General features: G+C 36.7%; 2 protein-coding genes across 2 annotated transcripts in view; both read left to right on the forward strand.

Moving 5' to 3' along the window:
• The window catches only part of LOC107740773 (FACT complex subunit SPT16-like), a 20172-nt gene extending 16942 nt beyond the window's left edge, over nt 1-3230 (forward strand). The window contains 2 exon segments of the mRNA XM_016553279.1: nt 1806-1890; nt 2809-3230. Of these exon segments, the coding sequence (XP_016408765.1) occupies nt 1806-1890; nt 2809-2915 (192 nt within the window). The 3' untranslated portion in view covers nt 2916-3230.
• Nucleotides 3231-8195: 4965 nt separating this feature from the next.
• On the forward strand, nt 8196-9622 carry LOC107740774 (C-type lectin mannose-binding isoform-like). The gene is made up of 3 exons (XM_016553280.1): nt 8196-8432; nt 9372-9457; nt 9539-9622. The coding sequence occupies exons 1-3, from the start codon at nt 8201-8203 to the stop codon at nt 9563-9565; spliced, it is 345 nt and encodes a 114-aa protein (XP_016408766.1). The 5' UTR covers nt 8196-8200; the 3' UTR covers nt 9566-9622.
• The last annotated feature ends 731 nt before the right edge of the window (nt 9623-10353 follow it).

The following is a 10353-nucleotide window of genomic DNA, read 5'->3' on the forward strand; positions in this document are numbered from 1 at the left end:
GAGTAAATTGTGAGATTTGTGAGAGAAAATCGCCAAATGGCTAATAAAAAGTTGTACCGTGAGGATGTGTTGCAAATGTTATTCGCCGATTCTGACTCTGAAGGGGAATATTTGCCTTTTGGAAATGACGATCGGTTGTCTAATAATCGCGCTTCTCCCGGTACATCTTTGCAGCGCAATGGTGCCGCCGTGCAAGGCGCGAGTGTTCACGAAGCACAAACAAGTGATCATTTCGACCCTTTGCCCAACGGGGATGGGGGTGGCAGCGGTGGATGTGGTCGTAGTGTCCATAGGAGAGCTGTTGCTAGAGGTAGAGGTAGAGGCAGCAGGGGTAGCAGAAATAGGGCTGGAAGTAACACTAGCTCTTTGGATCCAGTCAGAGCGCTCTGGATCCAGTGCCCCAAAGAGCTGGGAGCTCTCAAGAACTATAAACTGTGTCACCTAGATACCTGATTGGGCAGATAGCTGGTCAACTGATCAAAAAATAGGCACATGCATTTTACTATGGTACAGTAATATAGTAATAATATACTACTTGCTCCTGTTTTACTGTTGATTTCCTCTTTTCCTGATCATTTGGAATGAGGATAAAAAGACAAAAAAAACATGCAAATAAGTTCAAACATCCATTCAATATCTATTATTTCCTGAATATTATGAAATTCAAGATGGCCGCGCCCCTAATTACGTCATAATATGCAAATTAGACTAGTATATTTACACCCCACATAAACTTTTGGTCATGCCCAACATTTTTCTAGTTTACAGTAGATCTCTATCTTTAAGCCCTTTCAAGCCACAAGCTTTTGAAATCTTGATGTCAAAATCCAGCATTTTTCCAAAAATCCCTGGCGCCTAAAGGGTTAATTTGTGCAATGGTGAAAAAAATTTGGGACTCGAAAAACCGTATTCGGTATTCAGCCTTCGGCCCAGTGTTTCATTTTGTTCGGCTTCGGCCAATAATTGTCATTTCGGTGCATCCCTAATATCAAAGCACCCATTAACTGATCGGTCTGCTCAGCGTCGCTTTAAGTCGAACACTAATGCTGTCTGCTGGACTAAGCGCGCTCATTCTTGCGTGCACATATAATTTTATTTTCACCACCTGCAAACTCACAAGGAGCTCATAAAAGGATTTGCATCATTTGCCCTCTGCTCATTTTGTTTTGGTTACACCCCGTCGTCAAATCATGTCGCATAGCGTCGCATCTTGTCATAACTTCCCGATTTTGGTTAGTTTAGAAGTGTTTGGTCCGTGTTGCGTTCATATATCATTCGAACCACACCAGAGTTCGTTTGGAAACGGGCCGAGACCCATCTGTTTAGCGGTCTCGATCCGCTTGTTTGGTTTGCACCAGGGTTCGGATGGCAGTGTTCACACTTACTCAAACGAACTGCTCTAACAGAGCAATCGCACCAGAGTTAGTTTTAATCGAACCAAACATGTACTGTTATTAAGGTACTATTATAGTCTAAATGTTTAGAATTTTTATTTTCCTTTTTCCTTTTAACGTTGCTGCTCCGATACATTACTCGTATAGATGCTGGTTATGTTTGAATTTTTAAATAAAATTAAGCTTTGAAGTTTTTTTTTTTTTTTTTTTTTAGATGAATGAGTTGTATTTAGATTCAGTTATCGTTATTGGATTTTTATCCACTTTGTGTATTTTGTGACATAATTGTTGGTTTGCTTCCTTTGTTGAACATCAGCCACTTTGATTGAGTTTTAGTTTAGCTGTGTGTGTGTGTGTGTGTGTGTGTGAATTTGGCTAAAGCATCTGTAGAGGGTTGTTGATGTCTGATTATTGATCACAGATTACAGCGCGTCTCTGGGCAGCGAGGAGGAGAGCGGCAAAGACTGGGACGAACTGGAGGAGGAAGCCAGGAAAGGTGAGATACACACAAAAATCCACATTAATCTGACGAGCTGCTGTTTCCCTCCGAAACCATGTCACTTCCTGGAGGTTTTGGCATATTAAGGCAAGACACCACAGGGGAATAGATCACCATATTTTGGTTGTTGATTAATCACAGTACAATAAGCCAGTTGTTATGTGTTACACGTTTTTTTTTTTTAAATGATGTTTTCACAATTGAGGCATCATAAATACACTAATTTGCGTACATTTCCAGCACATAAATCTGAAATGAAGCCAGGTTCATAATTCTTGTTTGATTTGGTCGTCATATTGGAGTTGATGCTTTTTCAGAGGGGATTCTGGATTTCTCAGTTTATCACTCCATAAATGAGAAAATACTGTCAACAGACAGAAAAAACTAATGATTTCACCATGTTTTTTGGAACAAAATGTTATAAATAATCACATGAATGATACATCAACAAACCCCTCAGTAAAATCTATCAGAATATAGAGACGATTAAAACTGCTAAATTAGGTGTCTGTAAGTGCTGCTGAAGTGGAGGAAAAACTCTTTAAAGATATGTACTGTAATTAAAATCTACAGACGCCAATATATAGTGTAATACAAAGTCAAATTATATATGAACAAACCCCTCAGTAAAAACATTCAGAATATAGATCTGAATAAAGCCGCTAAGTTTGGTGTCTGTAATTGCTGCTGAAGTGGAGATAAAACTCATTTTGAGAAAACCGCATTTAAAATCTGTACTGTAATTGAAATTTACGCACACAAATATTATAATATATATAGTGTATTATATATTATATAATATATAGTGTATTACAGTACAACTTCAGTGTGTATTTTGAATGTTTTTGTTTTGACATCCGCTACACAATGCAGTGATTGGTCTGTTTGTAACGGTCTTTTATTTCCTTCCGCCAGCTGATCGCGAGAGTCAGTATGAGGATACAGAGGAGACCTTAAACAGGAAGAGGAAAGGCCGTTCATCGGCTCCGCCCCCCAGCAGCAAGAAGAGGAGACGACATTAGATAACACACTTTTACACACACACACACACACACACACACACACTGCCAAATCAGTCTCCCACAGTCCTCTTTGACTGCCCCACACACACACACACACACACAGTGTTTGGTGTAAATGGTGTCGGCCAGCGCTGATGTGTGCTGTAGAATAGTGGTTTTCATATCAGCAGATGGACGGACTCTCACTCGTCTCTCAGGTGTGTGTGTGTGAGCGTGTTTCTGGAGCAGTAGCTGTGATGTAGTGTTGGTGTTTTATGAGCGTTACACGACGCTCTTCCGGCTCATCTGTCACGCGTGCCGCTCCTGTTCGTTTATGAATAGACATGCGGCGATGTGCTTTTACGTTAGCACATAATGATTCACTTTGTGCTTTTGTTTTTTTCTAATGCGAGGGGACAAACACACACACACACACACACACACACATTGTAAGCATACACTTTTTTTCCAATTAGTATTTTTTGCTCATTCTGGATTGGTAGTCTTGTATTGTTCAATCAAAAATTGTTTTTTCTTTTTTTTTCTTTTTTCTTTTTTTTAATAAAAGTTAAGTGAAATTTAAAGAGACTTGTTTCTTATTTAAGCCTTGTTTTTGGGGTCAAAGAGTGTGGTTTGTCATATTCATTGTGAAGTGAATGATGGTCTTTACATTGTGACCCTGGAGCACAAAACCAGTCATAAGGGTAAATTTTGTGAAATTGAGATTTACACATCATCTGAAAGCTGATTAAATAATATTTCCATTGATGTATGGTTTGTTAAGATCGGACAATATTTGGCTGAGATACAACTATTTGAAAATCTGGAATCTGAGGGAGCAAAAAAATCACAATATTGAGAAAATCATCTTTAAAGTTGTCCAAATGAAGTTCTGGATGTCAGTGGAAATCGGTGAGGTTTGCTGGTGTAGCTGTAATGAGTCGTCGCACCTATTTTTAGTCCAGTATAAATTCATCTTTCTACTCTATTTGAGGTTTTAAATTGATCAAGATAAATCTGTTATTTACTCTCCATACCGTTCCAAACCTGGACACTTGTTTTTTTAGTATCATTAATGTATTACTGCTTTTTAATATTATGAATGAGATGTTTCAGATGTGTTTTCATTTTTAGTTTATTTTATTTTTAGTCGTTTTTTTTTTTTGTCCATGTACATATGTCAAGCTTTTGTTTTAGTTTATAATCCTGGTGGGACTTAAGAAGATAGTTTTTGGGCAAACAATATTAGCAGTGGAAATGTTCTTGACGTACTTTGATTTCTTTTTTTATATTTATATATATATATATATAATTATTTTTTTTTTTTTTGGTGGAGCACCTAATTGACTACTTTTTTGGTACTTGGGGTTAGTTGATTTATACACATTTGTTTATAAACTTTAGGGAGAGTAAATGATAACAATGTTCATTTTTAGGTGAACTGTCCCATTAAGTGAATAAACCCAGTTGCAAAGCAGATATGGTTGCTTTGAATCCTTAAACAGGCTTTCTCACGGAAATTTTAAGAAATGTCATTGGATTGCAGTTAATGACGTGAACTGTATAAATTTTCCGCCGCCTCAGTCCAGTGATCTCTGTGCTGATATTCTGTATGTTTGTGTACGTGACTGTAAGTGATTTCAGACGCAGGTTGTCTCACGCTATCTCAACATTCAAATCCGCATTCAAACCAGCTCTGTTTGCTTGACTCTGTGCAGTAGAACCACAGCAATGAGCACAATAATTCACTGAGACTGATCACCTCCATCAGTTACGCTTAAAAACCGGTTAAATGAGTTAAAGACCATAGACTGTTCAAGCAAAGTCTAATTTGCACATGGTGGATCTAATGAGCAAGTCTCTGCATTTTAATTAAAAAAAACAGAGAAATTCACCACATTCTTCGTTAATAAAATTGCAAACCTCAGTGCACAATTTGCCACACCACAAACTGTCAAACAACTACTTTATATATATTTATCTTTTTTTTATTTATTTTTTTTATTCTTTATTTAAAAAAAACTAAACAAAAAACTAGCTTTCTATTTTTTCTATTCTATCTACTTCATTTTCTTTGTGTGTGTGTGTATAATATATACATATATATATATATACACCTTGCTACATGTACTGCGTTAGGCTAACCGAGACTTGTCATTTGCACTTATATATTGTTGCTCTTTTGTTAGTTTTGACTGCTTTTATTGTCCTCATTTGTAAGTCGCTTTGGATAAAAGCGTCTGCTAAATGACTAAATGTAATGTAATGAAATACAATGTCAAATAATGTATTTTCTTGCATTGTTGGTTTTGTGTAATAAGCACTAGTTGCATGAATTGCTTAAACTAGTATAAAGTTATGGTTGCATGAACACTTAGGATGATTAGTCTAATCTGAGAACTGAAAGAGAGACTAAATGCTTTTTTTTTTTATCTGCTAGCTGGCCATACTAATTAAGACCATGCCTGATCATATGATGGCTGTTTGTAATGAAGACAGAATGGATGCTTTTGTTGCTGCTTTTATGAACCGCTTTTTTCCAGTTTCCGAAGCAAAGCATCTCTGTTCACCAGTCCTCCGCAGTTTATCCGTAGGGTTTATAAATGAAATATTGTGCACTGATGTCTAAAACGAGCTGGGTACCAACTCCATGATTTCTTTAAATAAGGGCTGCAGGACTTTGATGCAAATGACCAGAATCAGTGATCAGTAAGGACAGACTTCCAGACGCTGATGCGCCTGAAGCATTCACTACATTTACATCTATTCGTTTAGCAGATGGTTTATCCAAAGCAACTTACAAATGAGGAAAACACTTTTAGACCAGGACAATACCAAATAAGTGTAATCACAGAACAATATAAAGAAAAGGAAGGAGTTAGTAGGTTGGTTTATATGTATTTTTTAATATGTATTGATTTATATTTAATTAAATGCTTGTTTATTAATTGACTTTTTACTTGTTAAATGTAGTTTGTTTATTCGTTCAGAGTTTATGTATTTTATTTATTGTATTTTACATATTTTTTTATGTATAATATTTTTATAGAATTTTTATTTGCCTCTGGCATTAGTGATGTGAATGACTAACGAAGATTTCTAACTCAAACTGTTGCAGTCTATCAGTCTTATAATGGCAGTCAATGGGCTCCACGGCTTCAAGAGTAAAAAAAAACATACACAGACAAAACCAAATTAAACCCTGCGGCTCATGACGATACACGGAGGTCTTAAAGGGTCATGAAACCCCAGACTACTTTTTCTGAGATTTTAGCAGAGGTGTTTGTGTTGCACATAATAGAAGACAATGTTAGCATCCGATAATTTTAACTGTTGGAGAAAACTGGTTAATTTTAAGCTTTTTTGCGCTATTTTCATCTTCCGGGTTTAAAATCTACATCGTGTTGACGTCACAATTTGTGACGCAGCAATGGACTAATAGTACATCGATGACACGTCTGTGCCTATTAAATTATTCATGAGACTGCGTGTTCTTATCCAATGAGAAGACGCTTCGCTTAATTATTCCCAACAGCATGTGTTGATTTGCTATGACAGACGTTTCAGAGTCTGTGAGATGACATCGCGCACATTAACTGAGAGAAACGTTCATAGATCGAAGAAGAGGGTTTGTTTTTGCTTTGTAACAACAGTTCGGCACAACACGATTCATTCACTTAGTGAGCATAACCGTTTTTACAGCTCTGTGACACAACCCGTCATAAGGCTTATATAAACGCCACAGAATAAGCCTTAAAAGTTCTCAGAGGTGCAACAGCGCGTTCATATATATGTTTTCGATGCAGAGTGCAAATGGCTGTGCATTTATTTGTGTTTTAACTCGATGGGAGCGAAATTAAACTGTCTGAACGCGAAGCTGTGTGTGTTGTCTGTCTCCCCTCCTCCCCCTCCTCTGCTCCGCTGCGCACCACGCCCACTTTTTTTAGCGTTTTTTTAAACTGTGGTGAGAACTAACCAGTGCTGAAACGGGGTTTCATCGGAATGATCTGTCGCGCGTATACGTCATTCATTACTTACACAGTGCAGAGAGATTGAGGACGTGTTCACTGGCACTGCGATGATCTAAAGATATTTAGAAGTACAGGTCATCACAATGGAAGACGATTTTGATATATCATCAGATGTGGAATTTTTTGCCCAACCGTATTTATTTGACGTCACGCGCCGGATGTTGTGAACGCGCTCAGGACAGTTGGACATTGCGGTGGATCAGAGGTAAAAAAATACTGTTCAGTTTCTTGCACAGACCGATCGTTTCGTGTCTTAAGACCTCAATGTATCGTCACGAGCCGCAAGGTTTGTTTTTGTATGTATTTATATTTATTTGTTGTATTTTGTTTTTTCTAACATTTAATTTTAGTTTATTCAAAATTATTTATTTTTAAATTGTTTCATTTATTATTTATTTACATCTGTCTGGTATTAGTGACGCGGTTAACTAATGGACTGACCGTGATGATCGGGAGTTTGTGTCCTCACAGATTTCAGCTGGTGTTAGGATAGGCTGAGATATGAGCTGAGAGGAGGTGTGGTTTTGAGAATGAGGAGATAGATAGAGCTGCATGTATTACGTCTCACAGTGAGGTGGTGTAAATCCAGAAGAGAAGCGGGCTGCGCACCGAACCCTGAGGCACACCACTGGTAAGAAGTCATTATTTGAACTTCCAGAAGAGTTTTGGACTTTCTAATGCCTAAAGTGAAGCAGTCTTTGATAAGTAATGTGTATTGACCTTTAAGCAGTCTAATTTAACTAGACTTAGAAGGGCTGAGTTGGCAGTAATCGCAGAGATTGATCTCTTTGCCATACATCCACTTTTTTTTTTTTAATCAACTACTCATTTATTTGTAAAGGAAGCATTTTGATAAAGTGTTGATGTTTTAGTATCTTTGTTAGTTTTTAGGTTAAACCAGATTTTTTTTTTAATAACATCTTAGTTTGTTTTCTTGTAGGTGATTCATGTTGAAGAGGGTTTTGCTCTTGGTTCTTCTGGCAGGTTAGTTAATTTGTCATTATTTATAAATTTTTAAACAAAGATAATGTCATAGAGGCACCTATCAAACATTGAATTTAAAGCTTTAGTTCATTTCAACCCAGTTCAAAATGCCAACAACATATAGCTGTAGTTCATACACACTATAGACATTTAACTAATTACATTTCTTGCATCTTCAGCTCTGACGCATGTGACATTCTCACAGACTCGAGCTGGTCAGACGCGCAGATGCATTGCCAACGGAATTACATTGATCTGGCCACCATCGACGAGCAGACAGATTTGGATGAGATGATGAGAGTCATACGGCAGTTTCATAATGGAGACGTGTGGACCGGACTCAGTCGGACAGACGGTAACGCTCCCTGGGTCTGGTCCGATCAGAGCCCATCCACGTTCATGCCGTGGGCTCCCAATCAACCGAACAACTGGGAAAGTAATCAGTACTGCGTGATAGTGACTCCAGGGGCAGAGCTTAATGATCTGGACTGTAAAAGAACCCTTCCTTCTGTTTGCTATACTGGTGAGTATTTGCACACATTTCACCACTTTGATTTAAAAGTGCAAAACTTTGATTAAACCGCTGTCCTGTTGATATAGAGAAGGATCACTGACACAACATAACAGTCAGTCCTAACAACAGACTGAGATTTAGAGTCTTAGCATGTATATCACCACAGACTGAATTTGATTTAGTATAAAATACAGTTAAATACTGTCCAGGGCTGTGTTTCTTAAAAGCATCGTTAGCCTAAGTTGATCGAAGCTCCATTGGTGGCAATGGGACTACGATGTACTTAGGCTTACAATGCTTTTGGGAAACGCAGCCCAGATGGGTTTTTGTTTAGGATGATTTCTGTTGTTCTGATCATTTTGTTTAGTTTGTCTGGAAAATCAAGCTTGTGCCTTGTTTTCCTCTCTCAAAAATGAATATTAAACCAACATTTTTGTTCTTGATTTTTGTTAGTTTTTTTTCTCCTAACTTTTCAGAGGATATGTGCTTTTTTTTGTAATTTAGGCAAGATGTGTAATTGCAGAAAAATATAAAGGAACGGGTTAGTTTATGTGTGTGTATGTATGTATATATCTATATATTTATTTATTTTGTTATTTTAATTTGTTTTTATGGACTGGCTGAGATATTCAGAAGTTTCTGTCTTTTATATTTAATTGTTGAATTGTTTTTGTATGTATTCATGTTGATTTGTTGTTTCGTTCTTTATATATTTTATAAATTTGATTTTTTTATTTAAAATTTTATTGTTTTTATTTATTCCATTGCTTTATTTATTTTACAAATGTTATTTCAGTGTCCTGAATTTGTAGAAATAAATTGGATAATAGCATGATTGGCAGTTATTTTTCTAAAATGCTTTGATAAAAAAACAAAAAAACAACTACTGCAAAATATGATATTATTCCATCATACTTTGATCGCTGTGTGTATTTTCGTGTTGCACAGAGAGACGCAAACAGACGGTGAGACTGGAAGTCAACTCAAGTCAAAATGTGAATGATCCTGCAGTGAAGACAGAGATTCTGCTGCAGGTGGGTTCATATAAGAGCATCTACAGTATACGGTTACCAAGAGTATTTAGTAGTATAAGTCTGTTTGTGTTCTTCAGATGGGGAAGAGACTTAAGGAGAATGGACTAACAGATGCAAAACTCTCATTGAAGATTCAACCAGATGGAAATGTCTTCCAGAAGAGGGATGCCACTCAACAGACTGGCCCTTGAAAAATGGACAAGAAAGCGTTTTTTTGATCCACTATTAAATAATAGTATAGTAAGAACTGCAATCTTTGATTTGACACGTCATTACCCATTTTAGCTGATTACATGTTTAAAATTGTCTGATATTTCAATCACTCAATGTCAAATGTGACAAGTATATTTACTTAAATAATATCAGCGAGTCACTATAATGTAATCTTAATCTTTAATTTGAATTAAGGGATCCAATGATCCAAATAGTTGTATCTCGGCCAAATATTGTGCTATCATAACAAACCACACATCAATGGAAAGCTTATTTATTCAGCTTTCAGATGATGCATAAATCTCAATTTTGAAAAATTGACCCTTATGACTGGTTTTGTGCTCCAGGGTCACATATGTATGCTGCTTATACAATACTTAATGCTTTTGGCTTTATGCTTTGTATATGTTCGACATAACCTTTGCTTGTTTGTGAGTTTATATAAATGCTTGTCATGCAAATCTCTGCAGTCCCGGATTGAATTTCAGTAGCTTTTGTAAAATATGTAAAATTAAAATACAGGGCAAGTTAATGTCATTCAGATACACGAGAGAGGACAATAAGCTCATTACACAGACTTAGAGACGGAATAAGAAGGTTTTTTTGCAGCAGATTGAAGATTAAGAGAAGTTGTTCATGATGAAGACTGCTTTGCTCTTGGTTCTTTTGGAAGGTTAGTTGTG

This window comes from Sinocyclocheilus rhinocerous, unplaced genomic scaffold (assembly GCF_001515625.1).
Source record: "Sinocyclocheilus rhinocerous isolate Xijiao unplaced genomic scaffold, SAMN03320098_v1.1 scaffold1456, whole genome shotgun sequence".
NCBI classification, from domain to species: Eukaryota; Metazoa; Chordata; class Actinopteri; order Cypriniformes; family Cyprinidae; genus Sinocyclocheilus; species Sinocyclocheilus rhinocerous.